This window comes from Berghia stephanieae, chromosome 5 (genome assembly GCF_034508935.2).
Source record: "Berghia stephanieae isolate SIO BIC M18660-M18661 chromosome 5, UCSD_Bste_1.3, whole genome shotgun sequence".
NCBI classification, from domain to species: Eukaryota; Metazoa; Mollusca; class Gastropoda; order Nudibranchia; family Aeolidiidae; genus Berghia; species Berghia stephanieae.
The window spans coordinates 39,630,667-39,650,666 of record NC_088364.1 but is presented as its reverse complement, the minus strand read 5'-3'; the positions used below and the strand labels follow the sequence as shown (position 1 = coordinate 39,650,666).

Genomic DNA, 20,000 nt, shown 5'->3' with positions numbered 1-20,000 from the left:
TGATAGAAATATAAAGTAGATAATAAATGTTTTCTTGTCAGAATGAAAAACAAACCTAACTGTTATCGTTGAAAGAAAGCAAGCAATAGCCCGGGTTGGCAATATGCCAGTAAAGACGTTGTCAGCTAAGATGTTGAAAATATAGTATAATAAATAATAATTACAGAATATCAATAGTTCTTCAAAGTTTGTCCTTTGTATTTGTAAGTGTATGTATGTATGTGTGTGTATGTGTGTGTGTGTGTGTGTGTGTGTGTGTGTTGTATGTGTTTGTCCGTATGTTGTGTGTGTGTTTGTGTGTTTATGTATTTTATCATAACGGACAACTTATAGTTTATAGGTATAGTAAAAATAATCCAGTCACGTTTTATAATTACAACGCTATTGAAGTCCGGACGACACCTTGCTGTTAGGTTAAAAGACATCGTGATTATATTAAATGCTTTGCAATTTAGAACTTCATATGCCCAAGTTTTAATTTATGTTCGAATTTGCATCCGTTGCATTAATTTTGTTTGTTCCAAACAATATCGCGGACAAAGACTAATAATAATAATAATAATAATAATAATAATAATAATAATAATAATAATAATAATAATAATAATAATAATAATAATAATAATAATAATAATAATATATTAATAATAATAATAATAATAATAATAATAATAATAATAATATAATAATAATAATAATAATAATAATAATAATAATAATAATAATAATAATAATAATAATAATAATAATAATCTTCGTATTACATATTATTTGGGGGGGGGGGGGGGGGGATTTTTGTAACACTAAGGCTCCGAAACAACTGGACCAATCGTCTACAAATTTTGCATGGTGTTTACAATTGACATGAAGATGGTTTGCGTTTATTATGAGATTGATCAGACATCGTGTTGATTTTATTGAAAAATAAAATTAGTTTCGTCAAATCCCATCGAAAACAAACGCCATAATTTTTAGCAGGTGGGTGGTATGACAACCTTCCGGTTAGTGAGTATGACAATAAGCTGGGAGTTAGTAGTGCTTCCCATGATTTTAAATACAGTCAATTTCTCTAAGTTTATATGAACCATTTTCATTTCTTTACCTCAGGAAAGAATGGTATGGTAAGTGAGCGAAAAATATAAGATATTAAATGTAGAAATTATATCTTAATGCCCAAATACTAGGGGGAAAAAACCTCAGAAAAATGTACTGTCTTTTGAGACAATAGGAATTGACTTCCAACTTATTTATTCAACACTTGAATCATAAGTTTTGAGTTGATTGACTAATCATAAGGTTCATTTAACGGGCACCATTCATTAAACAAACAGCTATGCTTGTATTATAAATATGACAAATTGGATTTTTAGTAACACTGTTTACAAATGACATGAAGATGTGCGGCTTTGTGGTCTAGTGGTATGACACTCGCTTACGGATCGGAAGATCCTGGGCTCGAGCCTCGGAAAAGGCTCTTTACTCACATTCTTTCACCGTACTGAGGTGTAAAATGAGTACCTGGCCGTTAACAGCGGTGTCTATGTCCGAAAAATTGTAATATCGCCTACTAGGCGGCATGTCCCGTCCTACATGTTAAATGTTGCTGTTGACCAGGGACCCCCTGTAAAGCGCTTTGAGCTACTTGTATTGAATGGATACCAATTAGTGGTTCTCGTTATTTTGAATACAATTCATTTCATAAAATATATATGAACCATTTGCCGTTCTTAACATTGGAAAAGAATTCAACAACAAGTGAGGGAAGTATACAAGATATTAAATGCAGAATATATCTCTCCGTGCCCATATAAAAACACCGTGGAATTATCTTACGAGTTTAAATTCTATTCAACACTTGAAGCATAAATCTTGAGTTGATTGACTGTCATCACGTTCATTGAACGGACAGCTATCCTTGTTATGATGATGATGATGATGATGATGATGATGATGATAATAATAATAGTATAGTAGTAGTAGTCGTAGTAGAAGTAGTAGTAGTAGTAGTAGTAGTAGTAGTAGTAGTAGTAGTAGTAGTAGTAGTTGTGTGTTGTTGTGTTGTTGTGTAGTAGTAGTAGTTGTAGTAGTAGTAATAGTAGTAGTAGTAGTAGTAGTAGTAGTAGTAGTAGTAGTAGTAGTAGTAGTAGTAGTAGTTGTAGTAGTTGTAGTAGTTGTAGTAGTAATAAGAATAATAATGATGATGATAATGGTGGTGGTGGTGGATGATGATGATGACGACGAGGACGACGACGACGACGGTGATGATGATGATGATGATGATGATGATGATGATAATAATAAATATATAAACCAAAATTAAAATGTCGACACGGGCGTTATGTCCCAGGGCGAGGCGCTTTCCACACATAACATCACTCTACAAATGATTTGCTGTTTGTATTGTCTTTAGGGATTTTATGGCGTTAGCGACACCTTAGGTTCCTTTCAGGGTGAGTAAAATAAAAATGATGGTTATTAAAATCTATAATCGCTGTTTAAATAAGAAGTATTAACAAAGTTTCATTCCTCCTAACAGGCCAGATTACAAATTCTAAATAAGACATTATTACGGTGAAATTGGTCAGTTAGGGGTTCGTTTTTCCAATCACCAACACGTTAAATAAAATGCTAAAAAAGTTTGACAAGATCAGTATATTCTACAAATTCTAGATTGGACGGCATGGGATACTCATACGAATTGTCCGTGAAATCAAAAGGACAATTCCACGTCACGTCGATAACGTTTCCACTCAATTCTGTGGTAATTTAATTTTATATTTGTCATTTATCTATTCTGATTTTACTCCACGTGATAGCTTATCATGGGCAGAAATCCTCATCTTTCGAATTAATAACTACTAATGCTTTCCTCCCATCTTCTACTTCTATACCAAATTTGTAGATACTAGGGAATCAGCGTGTGCTAGGTAAAATTTCATCAGAAAATTTAGGAATAAACCTTTTATTAGAAACCGGTGGATTTCTCTGATTGGTGTTAATACGCTTCAACAGTCGTAACGTCACTTCCCTCGTAATGACGCATTGTAACTTAGTAACTGGGTCTAAACTATCGGAACAATGGAGGACGCCCTTATGAAATATTTATCAGACGAGCATAAAAGCGTATCCAGAGGGGAAAAAACATTATAAATCTGATCATGTTTTGACTTTTACATATTCTGATCACAAGACATATGAAAAGTTCTAGCCAGCATGAAGAATAAAAAGCACAGATTTTCTTTGTTTCGAACCACGATGGCCGCCGTTGCTGGGCGACGTGATATCAGACTATTGAATCCAATTGTGGGCTTGACTTAGAGAGCGATCTTTAACTTGCTTTTTAAAGGCTTGATATGCTTGAAAAAAAAGCCTTTTGACATACAGCATAATTTACACTCTACATTTGTTTTGTGTTAGTTTGTTCTTTTTTAAATTTATTTTTTTATTTGTTTGTTTGTTATTGTTTTAAATATTTCGGTGACATCAAACCAATGAAAGAAAAAGATAACAATTGACTCTCCTAGACTTTAGTGGTTGGGGCATTCTACTTAATTTTTTGTTGTTGATGTCTTGTTTTGTTTTTAAAGGTTTTTTTTTTTTTGCGTTTGCGAGACATTTCAGTTATATCAGCGCTAGTCAAAAAATAAGACTATAAGATAAGAATTACACAAGTAAAAGCACTTAAGCAAAAGTAAGACCAAGAGGAATTGTTCGAATTGGGAACAAAAGTAAATTCCAAGAGCACACTATCCATGTACTTAGTTTGAGATCACAGACTTCTCATTCAGACACCAGCACAGAATCTCACTAAGTGGAACGCATTCAAATTATTACATGTGCAAAACATAAAATATAACTATCATAACATGAAAAATATAAAATATATAGGGATATAGAAAACACGGTGACCTCCTGCCCACCATGGGAGGTCAAAAGACAATGTCTTAAACAGAATTATTATCAAAATCTAACTCCACTGAATGGCCATTTCGAAGCGTTTTCTCTCATAATATAGATCAGGCTGCGACAGGCTAACTGTGATTCCGAATCATTGGACTTCAAGTGCTGCTGTGGTGCAGTGACATGGTCTTGAGTGCCAGCTTTGAGGTTAAATTCGCGCTAGTAAAAAAGGAAATAAATGGTATAATCCAAGAATTCTAGAATAACGATTATATATTTTTTTAAAAGTAATACAAAGATTAAGAGTAAGATTACCTAAATGTAGTAGGGATGGAAATTTTGTATTCACTTCACTTAATGGGTGTATATATGTTATGCACAGGATGTTGGCGCAAAATCATCAATTGAAGAAATTAAAGATGTTATAAAGTTTTTGGAAGCGGAAACTTCGAGAGAGCAGGAGGAGGACTTGTAGTTGAAGGTACTAAGTAAACGTGGCCTCTATCTGTCTAGGGGTATTCGATCAAGCCACGTCCCGATTCCCAGATGGATTGTTGACTCTTGGAAAAAGAGGAATTAAAAACACAGAAATAAACTAAGGAATAAAATAAGCAAAGTAACTTAAGTTACACTAAAATAATATATCGTTTAATAAAGTAAAAGCAAGAGTCAATTTTTGATCAAACAATGATCAACATGCAATGACGATTAACAACAATAACGACAACCAATTACACTACATACTACATGCGCTACACAGTCACACACACACTATAGGTAGCAATCATTCGTCACGCGACAGCGATCACGATCTCACAACATTATAAATTATTACTATTACTTATACACAACTGTCGTCGTCACCATCGACGCTGTCCGCGTCACAACATCATCGTCGTCGTCACTCATCACCCACACATCATCATCATCATCATCACATCATCATCATCATCATCATCATCATCATCATCATCATCATCATCTGATGAGACCAGAGAGCAAACAAAGGTTATGTCAGATGCGTCTAAATACGCATCAAATATATACGGCCCCGAGCCGCCCCAGAACAACCAACATTCCTCTCTCATTACTCATCACCAACAATTACAATGATTATTACCAATACCATCAATACAAAAGATGTATAAATGTATATAATGATAAACAACAATGATAACGAACAATATCCTATATCCAAATCATTATGACAATAACAACATAACAACATATGTTCACCAATATAAGCATTTAGTATTATCCAATATAATCATATTATGATACCAGAATATCATTTCATAAAAAAGTCAGCATAAACCTAACGCTAAAACTAACTTTATTAAAGACCACAACGTGAGTCACCAATATGTAACTCACTCTGATATTGTCCTTTAATCATCAATTACACCTCCAGAGTCAATGAGTAACTTGTGAGTACATGGCTGGCATACACCGTATGTCAGCGGTTTAACATGACTTCTGTCGTATTAGAGACGACGTCATCAGCGATCTCCCACGTAATTACGAGTCAGGCCTGATTACATGATGAAGCCAGAGAGCCAACGAAGGTTATGTCAGATACGTCTTTTACGCATCAAATATACGGCCCCGAGCCGCCCCAAAACAACCAACGTTTCTCCCCCATCCCCATAAAGACAATTCAATGTAATTATCTCCCGTAAAACATATATCGCCCCAGAAACAAGGACATGGTTACCATCCAGCGGCAACACCATACCTTTCAAGATAAGACTAACCAACGTACTCACAACGTTATCATTATCAATAGCATGTAAGACAAAAACATCAAATATCCAAATCATCATATATACCATAATTCCAGTCTTAATATTATTATTACTTATTTATTATTATTATTATTATTATTATTATTATATTATTATTATTATTATTATTATTATTATTATTATTATATTATTATTATTATTATTATCATCATTAATGATCTCTAAAATCTTAACATTATAAATTTAGTATAAGAAATATTCTGGCAGCAACTCACCTTGGAAAAAGAGGAATTAAAAACACAGAGATAAACTAAGGAATAAAATAAGCAAAGTAACTTAAGTTACACTAAAATAATATATCGTTTAATAAAGTAAAAGCAAGAGTGAAGTTGCAAAGAACTGCTGCTCTTTATAAAGGCCTAAAAGGTACGTGGGCGGAAAGCCCTGGTGGAATTTTAGTTTCCATATAAGGAAATGTTGAAAGAGTTGCTAACTTTAACCACATAAAATTCTATAAAAATCAAGCTTTCCACCCAAACGGGATGGCTATGTCCAAATAAGGTAACTTCGCTCTCCACCAATCGCTGCAACTTACAAAGGGGCGAGATGGGGAGTGAGGGGAAATGATAAACACATTCTACTCACAAATATACAAATACATAAAAGACGGATATACCGTTAGCGTCTACCACGCATGAATATTCAAATTCAATACATTTCTCACCAATGAGCGCACAGGGATGTACCACAAAGAAGATAACATCAGAACCAAACAGTTTTAGGAAGAGTAGGTATGAGTCAGAGAGACAGGAAGAGGGAAGGACAGATAGGTAGATGAAGAAATAAATGAGAGAGAGAGAGAGAGAGAGAGAGAGAGAGAGAGAGAGAGAGAGAGAGAGAGAGATAGCGAGAGAGAGAGAGAGCGAGAGAGAGAGAGAGAGAGAGAGAGAGAGAGAGAGAGAGAGAGCGAGCTCAGACGAATAATCAGCAAGGTAATTCCAGCATCAAATATTAATATACAATCTCCATCGATTAATATTCATATTAACAATGCTCATGACATAAATCAAATACATTGAACACATTCACAATTTCATGCGAACAATCAATACTCATAAACAAAATTGATTATTCAGTAATTCCAGTATTTAGATTAACAATACTGTCATACATTTGAGACAATACAAATCAAAAGATTTCAAAAAATCAAAAATGAATATATATATAGTGCATGTATTCGCTAATATCTTATATTATCTCTTCTACAACACAAAAATAAATCAACTAGTGCATAACCCAACAATCAGATAGAGATAGATATATGAATAGGTAAATAGATAGATAGATGGATAGATAAATAGATAAATAGATAGATATAGATAGATATATATAGATAGATAGGGAGAGAAAAAATGAGTGAGAGAGAGAGAGAGAGAGAGAGAGAGAGAGAGAGAGAGAGAGAGAGAGAGAGAGAGAGAGAGAGAGAGAAAGGGAGTGTTAGTTCACACTTTCATACAACCGGACGCCATGTAACTGTAACACGATACACTTGAGTGAATGCAATCTTGCTTAGAATCACAAACAGACATTCCATCAAACACACAGTACAATGCTACGGTCCCTGGTTCAAATCCCACTATTATACAGAATGACAACCGGAAATGTGGGAGTTACAAATGATGAAAGAACCCTCAAACAGACTGCTACCCAGGTATTTGAGATCTAAGAAACCTGGTTAAAAGTTAACAATCAACACACAGACATACTGGCACCCAGGGATTTGCGAGCTACGAAACATGATTTAAAATTCAACAAACACCCAACCAGACTAACAATCAGGTATTCGTAACCCTATTACATAAAACCATCCAGACACATGCAGGGGTTACATCAAAGATACACTCAAATGTACACAAACTTTAGGTTTTAAGGGTTTTACAGCGCTTGCAACACATTAAAGTCATATCAGCGCCAGTAAAAAGGAAGAAAAATGGATAGTAAAAAAGTTCTAAAATTACAATTAAAGCACTCAAGAAAAGGTAAGTAAAGGGGAATTGGTTCAAATAGGAAACAGATGTAGATTCCAAGAGCACACTATCAAAGTACTTAGTTTGAGATCACCTAAATGTCTCACCCAGACACGAGCACAGATCTCCACTAAGAGGAATACACTCAAATGTTTACAAATCATATATAACATATAAACAAAACATTATACAGGACATAACAGAGAGATGGTTTACAAGGAAAAAAATATCATCTCCCAAAACTCTAACTATACATTTGACTGTCTCCCTCCCAGCTAGAGTATCCAGCCAGGGCCTGGACAAAACCAAGTAATCTCATTCCAAGACAAAGACAGAAAGCAAGTTGGAAAACAGATATAGGTGGATAGAAGACACAACAAGTACCTCCCTGCCCACGATGGGAGGTCAGGAACCCCACCCAGTGTACACAAACTAAAACAGTGCAGAACAGAGAGATGATTTACAATCAAAATATTTGAGTGTTTCCCCCTCAGCCAAGGACTCCAGCCAGGTCCTGGAGAAAACAAGTAATTGGATTCAAAGGCAAAGATAGAAAGCAGCCTGGAAAATGGGATAGAAGACTGCAAAAGAGACCACCATTACCATCGAGGGTCAAAAGACACCACCCACAAAATTATACCATCATCTAACAAATTGAATGTCTCCACCAGTGTTAACTCGGTTCCATCATCAGAAAATGAAGAATGTTAATGTTGAGCACCTGTAGAATGGTGTTTACCATTTCTTTCATACGAGGATCTGGCCTGTTAATGACTTGCAAGATTCGACTAAGATGCCTAAAGTAGCAATAGTTTTGTTACATGCTCTCTCCTTGGCATGTTTGTAGGATTCGAAAGTAGCAATGCTATTGCTGACTGAACATCTGGAGCGACTCCATCCAAATATAGGGAGATGTTTCTTTTTTTGTGTTTTTTAAGGATTTAACGGCACTTGCGACACATTTGTCATTTCAGTGCCAGTAGATAAAAAGGAAGAGAATGGGACAGTCAAAAAGTTATGCATTCACAATTTAAAGCACACGAGGAAAAGACAAAGGGGAAAGGTTCAAATAGGGAACAGATGTAGATTCCAATGTAGATTAGACTATCAGTGTACTAAGTTTGAGATCACTAAAAGTCTCATACAGACACGAGCACATGTCCCCATTACGCGGATTATACTCAAATGTTTACAAATCATTATATATTTAAAACAAAAAATCTAACAATACATAAAATAGAGATGATTTACAAGAGGAAAAAATCTCCCATAAATATAATTATACATTTGACTGTTTCTCTCCCAGTCAAGGACTCAGACCAGGGCTAGGACAAACTAAGTAGTCCCTTCCGAAGACAAAGACAGAATGCAACTTGGAAAACAGATAAAGGGAAATAGAAGTTACAGAATGTGACCTCCTGCCCACCATGGGAGGTCAAAAGATGTGAGGATATGACGAGGCAGGGAATAAAAAGTAGAACAAGTTCGAGTTTTTTCTCTCTCATTTTTTTTATTAAAAGATCAACAAATAGTGCAAGCTAACACGTATCACATGTATAAATATCTACACTATAGACAATCGATACCTCTAAAATGTAACGAGAACATTTACTTCACTTGTTGCACGTTAACCGAAATTATCTTTTCTTTTGAAATGAGACATTTCTGATACAAAATGTTGATGATTGGAAAAGAAAAATCAGATCCAACATTGAGTATTTTACCTCAAGAAAATTAAATGAAACAAACAATACAAATACAAGGTTCTCTTACACGTTGAAAACAGATGAAATAAAAGCTATATTTGTATATCTCTTATGTCTTTAAATTAAAGCTGAAATATAAATGGTCTGTAATCTAATAAATCCAGAACTATTAACACAGAACGAAATCAACAATTTTGGTTGATAGGCATGCATAATATGTTTGATTAATATACATAAGTCTAACAAATAATTGGAAGAGACAAAAAGAAACCTAGAATATAATGTATAAATATAAGCTAAGAGATTCTTTAATAAAGCATCCATGTATCACGACTTTCTGTTCCCTTTTATAATTTTTAGTCAATGAATACTGAAAAAAAAAACCCACCAGCATTAACGTGTTTGAAGCAGACCACAGCTGCCTGTGAATAATAAACAGAAAGATAGATACATAGATAGAAATTTTCAAGAGATTCTTTAATAAACCATTACAATCATATATCCGTTTCTGTATATATTTTAAAACTCGTTTCATTTAATGAAATACTGGAGGGGAAAAACAGCATTTATATATTTGAAAAAGATTGCAGCTACAATACACAAAGAAAGATAGAAAGATAGATAAAGAGATAGGTAGGTAGATACGACAAATAGATAGAAGTTACTCATTGTTATAAGGAAGGCACATACCAACAATAAATATACGAACAACATTGAGAGAGAGAGAGAGAGAGAGAGAGAGAGAGAGAGAGAGAGAGAGAGAGAGAGAGAGAGAGAGAGAGAGAGAGAGAGAGAGAGAGAGGAGAGCGAGACAGGGAGAGCGAGACAGAGCGAGCGAGAGAGAGAGAGAGGGAGAGCGAGACAGAGCGAGCGAGACAGAGAGAGAGAGAGAGGGAGAGCGAGACAGAGAGAGAGAGAGAGAGATGGGGGGGGGGGGGATCCATGGAGAGGTTATAATATCAAAACGGAATGATTTAGGAGATGTGCTGTATAAAAATAATGTTCCGAATATTGTGAGTTGAGCTTCTCCTTATGAAGGATACCAAAGGAGTTGTCTTTTGTTGGTTTTATTTTGCACCTTTAAGTCAAATGGTAGACGTTAGATCGAACAGATTTTATGATCAGGAGATTTTTCCCCTTTAATTTTCATAACTTACTTTTTCTTTTTAATTTTTCATAACTTAATTTTTTTTAAATCTTGCTGATTTTAGTTTACACGAATGTTTATTCAACTCCCAAAGTAATAGAAGCCTTTAAATTCCATACTTCACATGATCAACATATTAAGACATTGAATTAGAAACAGCTGGTTGAGAAACTGGTGTAAATTTAGAATGCCAGGGTGAAATGATCACGCATCAAGTACTCAGTGACCGACATATCCACTTCCTGTTGAATAGACGAGAGAGAGAAGGGAAGAGAATGATTTTTTTTTTAAATCACATTGTTATTTTGGGTTATTTACAACTACAAAAAAATTTTTTTTAATAAATAAAAAAAGAAAGAAAGAAATATAGAAACATGCAATTGTATTTTTAGACTAAATCTACCAAGGAATATAACATGAATGATAACAAAGAGATTAAGCTATGACCTAAAGCTAGCTATGGGTTCGAAAGATTATTCAGACAGTAGGATTCCCCCCCCCCCCCCCCCCCCCCCCCCCCCCCCCCCCCGTCATAAGCAAGGAATATCAACGACTATTTCACGTATACTCCTATGGAAGACAAACTTTAAAGAGGAATAGTCTTGTTAAACCTGGCATTACATTTACCGAGAAACTTAAGTGATGCATAGGAAAAGTACATTTTTCCTCTTCATATAAATGAAATTCAGACAACTATTACTATTGATACTCAGTTGATAGATCACTCAATTGAAAAGCAAAGTGCCAGTGTTTGACCTGATGCAGTCATGTTTCTTTTAATATAGGGGGTCGGGGGTACCCCTCCGCCCAGCCAGCAGTAATTGGGTGGCTGTGGATAGATGAATCTGGTTGAGAGCATTTTGTGATTGACTGATGAAGTTATGAAAATCTTCGTAAATTCAAAACATTTTCAGAAATCAAAATTCCAAATCAACCAAAGGCACTTGGCAAGAATTGTTTTTATAATAAAAGGGGAAAAATGGAAGAATGTGAACCATGGCCACAGATAACAAATCAATTACCTCCTTGCATTGTGCTGGAATGTCAAAGACAGTTTCATTCTTGATGCCTGGAGTGATATCAATCATTTCTACTCCTTGAATGAATGAAGCTGAGAATAAACAATAAAGAATTTGTTTTTTGGGGGAATTTTTTTCTTTTTGTTTTTATTTCATTTTTTAAATTTGGTCTTTTACGGCACTTGGGACACTATTGAATCATTTCTTTTGTTTGTTTGTTTTTAAGGGTTTTACGGCATCTGTGACACATTTAGGTCATTTCAGCGCCAGTAAAAAGGGAGAATATAGGATAGTGGAAAAATTATAGGATTACAAGTAAAGGTACCCAATAAAAAAAGATAAAGTAATGGTTTAAATAGAGAACAGATGTAGATACCAAGAAGACTATCAGTGTATTTAGTTTGAGATCACCAAGTCTTATCCAGACACCAGCACAGAATCCCACCAAGGTGAATACATTCAATGGTTTACATAATATATCCAAAAAGAAAACATAACTAACAATACATAACAGAGAGATGATTTACAAGTTAAAAAAAAAAACATCTCACAAAACAAATACTATACATTTGACAGTTTCCCTCTCAGCTAAGGACTCCGGATAGGATCAGGATAAAACCAAGCAATCCGATTCCAAGACAAAGGCAGAGAGCAACTCAGAAAGCATATAGGGGATAGAAGACACAGCAAGTGACCTCCTGCCACAATTGGAGGTCAAAGGACCCCACCCAGTATTAGGTCATTTCAGCGCCATTAAAAAGAAATATGATATGGAGGAAACGGTATACAGTTAAAAGCACCAAAAAAAAAAATAAAAAAGCAAGACAAATGTGATTCGTTCAAAGAGGGAACATTCCGTGAGCAATCCACCAGTACGCTTATTTTGACATTACTAAAAAGTCCCATCTAGGAATAAGCAGAGAATTCTAATATGAGGGATAAACTCAAATGTTTATAAAATACAATGCATTCAAAACAATGGAATACAAATGAAACATTCATAATAGAGAGGTGCTTTACAAGGGAAAAAATATCGTCTCTCAAACCAATATACCTTCTACTTCTACTTCTATACATTTGACCGTTTCCCTTACGCCAAGGATTCCTACCAGGATCAAGAAATAAAAAGAGCAAGCAATTATGTTGCAGTGGAAAACACATCAGAATAGGCAGAAAGAAAAATGCCTCCAAATTCTCCACAGAACAGCATATTCCAACAAAACACTAGTAACTCTACCACAATATTTTACAAAACAACCCTGTACATTCAGAAGAAATTATCACAGCAGTAAGTTCACAATTCCAACACATATAAAAACAGTTTCTTCCAAAGAACATTAAGGAATGGAACGCAACTGCCAGAAATCCTAGATATTACCAATAACAACAAATTTGATCAACTATTAAACATTCATTTTTCGTCTCAATGACACAATAATGGTAAAAATCGCAATCTGCACTGATGGATAGTAGTGTGAGCACCATTAGAAGCTGCTGCCTTTTGCAGATAAAGACGTTGAACTTGATTTGAATCTCAATCTACTACAAAAACAGAGAGCAACATGGAAAGGGACAACTGATATAAGGGGATAGAAGACACAAAACATAGCAATAATTATCTCTCCGCCCTCCATGGGTGATAAGAAGACCTCACTCACTTTCAATTCTTGCATTTGAGAAGATAAATCGTTGAGGAAATATGGACAGGAACAATTGTTGGAATAATTGGAGAGACAATTCTTTGGGGAACTTTTACTACTTCTGAGTCAGTGGCAATTGGCCTTCTTATTCCATTAGTATAAGAAAGAGGAGAGCTGGAGATAGATAGATAGATAGATAGATAGATAGATAAATAGATAGATATGGTGTCAACAAAGCATAAGAAAATCATACAAACTCTCTCTCTCTCTCTCTCTCTCTCTCTCTCTCTCTCTCTCTCTCTCTCTCTCTCTCTCTCTCTCTCTCTCTCTCTCTCTCTCTCTCTCTCTCTCTCTCTCTCTCTCTCTCTCTCTCTGTGTGCATGAAAATGTAAGTTCGTTTCTTTTATTAAGTGTTGTCATGTTTGGTTCAGGGATGATATATAATTTTTCTCCCAAACAGAGGGTGCAAATGTCTGATGCAGGGGAGTACATATATAATATATATATATATATATATATACAAACATAATAGGTTCTATCAATCAATCTATATAGTGTAGATGGAGCCCACCATTTAACAACTAATGGAGCAGATTATCATGTTAAATGTTTCAATAATGTGTAGATACAACTGGTTTACATTAATATCTTTACTTTTCCCATTTTAAGCTTTCCCTTGTGTTTGTTATATAATGTTAGTCACTAAGCAATAATCTATATAGTTAACAAATTACTCACTTGACTTGAACCTCCCGTGAACATTCTCAGTAATTGGAATGATGCTGGTACCAGCACTAGCAACAGAAACGTAGACATCCATTTCTCCTTTTTTGAGGAAATAACCAGTCACCTCGAGACCACCCTTTGCTAGACCAATATGGTATGTAGAGTGTTTTTTGACATCATCTGAATTATTTAAAAAGGGTGGGGAGAAATTGAACAGTATCATTATTAAAAGATAGAAATGGAAGTTGTTTTTATTATTCAATGTAAACTCATGAGTTCAAAACAAAACAACAACAACAAAAAATTACAAAAAAAAAACAACAAACAAACAAAAACCAAAAACAACAACCGAAAAACCAAACCGAAACAAAGAAAGAGAAAAACAAACAAGTTGTTGTATGTGGTGCAATTTCCATTGAATTAATATTTTATTAATGTGATTAGCTGCAATTAAGTCATTCCAAGTCAAAAATGCATATCGATCTCCAGAAAAAAAAATGATGGCTGCACTTTACAATTTTAAGATGAAAAAGATTAAAGTAATAAAGAAATTTAAAATGAAGCGACAAAATGATAACACAAACAACTCATGAAGACAGGACATATTTCTGGATTAGGGTATACTTGTCTTACAAAATGGTTTAAGTAGCTTTCAGAGTTTAATGTCTGGTTTTTTTTTCTCATTACATCATTAAGCATTGTCTGTGTTCAAAAGTTATTTCTGTTGATGTAGAGCACCAAGAACCCCATGATATTTGTGGTACGGAAGAGTCCATTAGTAATATTACCCTTATTCATAAATTTGAGAAGAAAAATAACAAGCTGTTAAGCTTCGAAAAACAAAAACCTGTATGTCAGAATATTTTTCAAAACCCTGTAGACTTGAGACTAAACGCACGCCCTATGTAAACCCAATTACCCGCCATTCAGCTGAAACAGTGCAAAAATGCCAGTTGGCAATAGCCTACTATTTTGCATCCGTGAAAAAAAAAATAGAAATATGCAAGCCTATCCTAGAACGAATAGAGAATGTCTAGATATTGGTATGGATTCCTGATCATTTCATGACATGGACAATAAACTTACCTGGTAAGCAGCATTTCTTGAAAGGCTTATCTAATTTCTTGGTCCAACATTTGTTCTTTTTAAGATCGACAACATACAGTTTGCCACTCTGATAATTTGAAGAGATGAAACGAAAAATTTATTGAAGATTCAATAAATGAAACTTAACCTTTTGAGTAAATTCATTTTTATTAATTCTATTCATCAATATTTTTCTTTGAACATCACATGATACTCAAGTGTAAGGATAATTTATCATTAAATTTATGGTGAGACGACTTGAACTCCATTTAATCAAACAGCAGTATAGTCGGAACTATCTGTCTGAGACAGAGCTTTTTCTACACAATGATAATGTCTACTCTTTTGGTTGGAAATGTACACAGCTTGATTGAAAAGATTTGGAATGATTTATCCAATTGATCCTAAATAAAATATTTTGTTTTTATAAGAGATATAAATGAAAGGAAGTGACAAAATCACAGTAATGAGTACCATAAAGTAACTTTCATCATATTCTCTTAATTAAATCTGCTTGACCTCACAAAATTTTAATTAAATAAAAAGGAAGAAAATAAATTATTAAAAAAAAAATAACTTCCAAGCTTTTCTCTTGTCCAACAGTTTTACTTAATTTTGTAATATAAATTGGTCCACTTCATACTCCACTAATCTTTGGACACTGATATCAACTGATAAAATATATATCAGCATTGGCCTGAAACTCTTCTAAAACCACATTGGGTACCCAAACTGCAAAATGGCTACACACCATTAAATTCTTCACTCACTAACCATAAAAAGAACAAAGCAACAACAACAACACCATCTACTTCCTAAAACCTAAAAATTGCAAAAGCAAGAAATGGGGGACTCTCTCTCTCTCTCTCTCTCTCTCTCTCTCTCTCTCTCTCTCTCTCTCTCCTCTCTTCTCTCTCTCTCTCTCTCTTCTCTCTCTCTCTCTTATATAATATATTTATATATATATATATATATATATATATATATATATATATATATATATATATATATATATATATATATTATTGTAATATTTACCATGATGTTGGAAGTCAGTCTACATTGATGTTTCAGGCCCTTACAGCCATCGTCAGGACTGTGTGTCACATGGGTTTGAGTTGGGTTTTTTTTGTTGTCGTTGATTTCAATCAACAACAAACAACAACTCAAACCCAAGTAACACACAGTCCTGACGATGGCTGTAAGGCTTGAAACATCGATGTAGACTGACTCCAATATCATGATAAATATTACAAATTCACTCCATATATATATATATATATATATATATATATATATAAAATTTTACAAATAAATAACTGAATGTTATAAAGGTTATATCTTACATCATCATTGTCGTCACCATATCGAATAATCATTTGGAACTTGTTTTCATAGTCATTATTTACATAGGAGATGAAGCTTGCCTTCCTCATGTTTTTGGCATCGTATGAAATCTTGTTATGTTCCTAGAGAATAATGAAGCAAATAAAATGTCATTGACTTATCATTGACTAAAGAGAAATGTCAACTTATGTTAGACAATTCATGTATAGCGGTTTCCAAAAGAGTGCCTGCTTTTACAATGCCCATTTCATCTAGGTGCACCATTTCTGAAATTCGCTAGTCTTTTGACCACAGTAACACATGTATACCCACTTTTTATTTTACCACAGTTGAACGTGTTGTCCTCACTTCATCATTTGTACATGTTTCACCCTACTATTTTGGTTAAGTATCTAAAATGCGGTTCAACAAGGCACTGGTTGTATGATCAGGGATTATCCCCCTTCAGTATGAGATGATGGTATTATTTCATGGTTCATTTCTAAAGACAATGTTTTGATCAGAACTTGAAAAGATTAATCTTTGCTGCGTGGAGAAAAAAAAATTTATAGATGTTTTAAGTATATGATCATTAACATAATACATTTGGTTCTGTTCATAAAACTGTCCCCGCCGTTTTTTGCCATTTCAAACGCCAAAATTTGCCATAAAAAATGGTAAAATTTGCCATCACAATAGCAAAACTTGCCAAAAATTTGCCGCTATTTTTACAAAAATCAAACAATTAAAACAACATGTACGGTAAAAAATTGACACAAATAGGGCATTTTGTAGAATATTAAAGTCACAACATGTCAACATGAATTTATTTACATTTTGAATGGTTTGAAATAATATTTCATAATAATAACAGCCATAGTAAGGAAGTAATCAAAATATTTTATTAACTATTTAGCTTCTTAAAATTTGGGAGTTCAAAGTGAGCAATCACATAAAAAATTAAATATTTGAAAAACTAATTAAGGAGAGGAAAAAAATAACTATTCACAAGGAAAGAGAAACAAAATCCATTTTCCAATGGGGGCACATTAAATTTGTATTCTCTACTTACTATCCAATTTTGAGCATTATTATTATTGCTTTATATTTCAATATAGGCCTAATGGGTTTTTGAATGAAAAAAATGGAAAAATTCATGAAAAATCATAATCATATCATGAAAACTAAGTGCAACTTGTGGCTAAAAATGAAATTGCTTTTCATGAAAAATAGTGCCAATTTTGGATGCTAGCATTGAAAGTTGCCGTCATTTCACAATTTTTCATAGCTTTTGTTGTTTTTTTTTAAACAAAAAATCAATTTAGCCTAAAAACGACGAAAATTGCGGCCAAATAAAAATTTGCGACTTTTTGCGGTCAAGGGTGAAATTTGCGGCCGCGAAAAACTGCGGGGACAGATAAAAAGCAAAATAAAAATAAATCACATTGAATATGGGAGGGATTAATGTATCTTAATCAATATTATTATAATTGAAGCCGGTAATTGGAAGGTCGCTGTTATTGAAACAGACACTTAATTCGAACCATTTGTGACAGAATTATTTGTTTTTTTGTTTTATTTTAATGGTTTTATGGTGCTTGCAACACATTTAGGTTATATCAGCGCCAGTAAAAAGGAAGAAAATTGGATAGTAAAAACATTCTATATATGTACAATTAAAAGGACTTACAGATGTAGATTCCAAGAGCACACTATCAGAGTACTTAGTTTAAGATCATGATCACCTAAAAGTCTCATCCAGGCACCAGCATAAATTCCCACTAAGAGGAATGCACTCAAACTCAAATGCTTAAAAATCATATGTTAAAAATAGAAAAATAACAGTACACAACAGAGACATGATTTACAAGAAAAAAAATATCATCTCTCAAACTATAACTATACATTCGACAGTTACCCTCCCAGCCAAGGACTATGGCCAGGGTCAGGACAAAACTAAGTAATCTCATTCCAAGACAAAGACAGAAAGCAATTGTATAACAGATGCGGGGAGAGAGAAGGCACAGCAAGTACCTCCCTGCCCACTATAGGAGGTCATGAACCCAGCCCAGGCTTTTTTGTGTGAAAGGAGTGTTGACAATGTGTGGTAATTAGACATGATCACTCATTTTCATCTAATTAAATGTCATTAAGAGCGGAGAATAACATTTTAGACAAACAACTGAAAGGAAGTATTGCTATTGTTAGAATTACATAAATAATAATCATTAATAAACACATATGTAGTCAAGATAGGTTGTTCCAATTATGAAAGGCCAATGGGGAATCGGTTAATTCGAAGCACAGATAAATTGAAATAATTTCTGTACAACGGTGCTGTTCCAATTAAACAGCTTGCATTGTATTTTATTATTATTATTATTATTATTATTATTATTATTATTATTATTATTATTATTATTATTATTATAATCATAATTATTATCAGTATCATCAACAATATCATTATTATTACTAGATATATTATTATATATTATTATATTATTATATTATTATTATTATTATTATTATTATTATTATAATCATCATTATTAATCAGTATTATTAATTAATTAATTAATAATACTTTTTTAAAAAACATTAAAAAAATAATTTACAAATAAAAAATAATAATAACGACAATAATGAATAACTCATCATTCGCGTTATAAGTTGTTATAAGCCGAAACCTCAAGCGTGTTACAATACATGTATCACTTAAAACTAACCACACAGTATGAGTATGAGTATGAGTGAATAGTATGAGTGTGTTCACAAGCTAGGATTATTTCTTTGTTCGGTTTCTGAGCAAGATATTCTCTTTTTGGGAGACCTTCCATAAGCTACTACATCCAAAGTATTCTTGTTCTAGTAGGGGGTTTGGGAGGGGGGGGGGGGGGTTTAAGTCTCCCCCCTCCCAACCCCTAGAACTTCTAGATAGTAGGGGGTTGGGAGGGGGGAGACTTTAAAAAAACAACTTTCCCTCCTCCCAAACCCCCTAATAGAACAAGAATACTTTGGATGTAGTAGCTTATGGAAGGTCTCCCCTCTTTTTTCTTACTTAATTGTTCTGTTTGTTGTATGATTATATAAATACCATGATGATTCCAGGGTGGCTGTGGGGAACATATCCACCGATGGCGACTTCATAGCCTTCCCACTGATCTGGGGTACAAAGCTCACCACTCGCAACAACGATCGATGCAAGCATCAATCCAACGAATGCAAATCGGTTCATTGTTACCAAATTAAAACTCCTAAATCAGAGGCAAGAAATTTTGATTAAGTGGTCAGATGCTTCTCACTTCGTGAACAACTTCGTGAAAACTCCGACACACCGACAAGAAACACAGGCTTTTATTTGGTTGTATTTCCTTGCTTGAGTGAACCCAGTTCGTTACAAAACAAACCTTGACCCGAGACTCCTTGGCTCTCATGTGATTACTAGTCACGGGGTCATTCCCTAGAAAGAGGAGCTACGACTAGAAGGGACAACTCGCCGTTCGTGTGGCACATACCACACTTGCCTAGTGATTTGTTAGCGCGTGTTAGCAACACGCTCTTTGGCTGGCCGCCGGTTTCGCCTGGCTAGACTAGAGGGGGAGGGAGGGGAGGGGAGGTCTAATTAAACTGGGCATGTGTGTGTGTACCCTTTTTTTAGTTATTATTTTTATTGGG

General features: G+C 34.2%; 1 protein-coding gene and 1 long non-coding RNA gene across 2 annotated transcripts in view; both read right to left on the bottom strand.

The window, feature by feature from the left end:
* Nucleotides 1-4,550, bottom strand: part of LOC144972899 (uncharacterized) — a 25,566-nt gene extending 21,016 nt beyond the window's left edge. The window contains exon 1 of the long non-coding RNA XR_013645446.1: nt 4,216-4,550. This is a non-coding gene — a long non-coding RNA (uncharacterized LOC144972899). The remainder of the gene's footprint in view (nt 1-4,215) is intronic.
* A 4,612-nt stretch (nt 4,551-9,162) lies between these two features.
* Nucleotides 9,163-19,761, bottom strand: LOC144972912 (uncharacterized). Its single transcript, XM_078914714.1, has 6 exons — nt 19,420-19,761; nt 16,343-16,465; nt 14,997-15,084; nt 13,923-14,090; nt 11,548-11,636; nt 9,163-10,767 (listed from the first exon to the last, which is right to left on the bottom strand). Exons 1-6 carry the CDS (start codon nt 19,558-19,560, stop codon nt 10,708-10,710), a joined length of 669 nt encoding a protein of 222 aa, XP_078770840.1. The 5' UTR covers nt 19,561-19,761; the 3' UTR covers nt 9,163-10,707.
* Nucleotides 19,762-20,000: the final 239 nt, after the last annotated feature.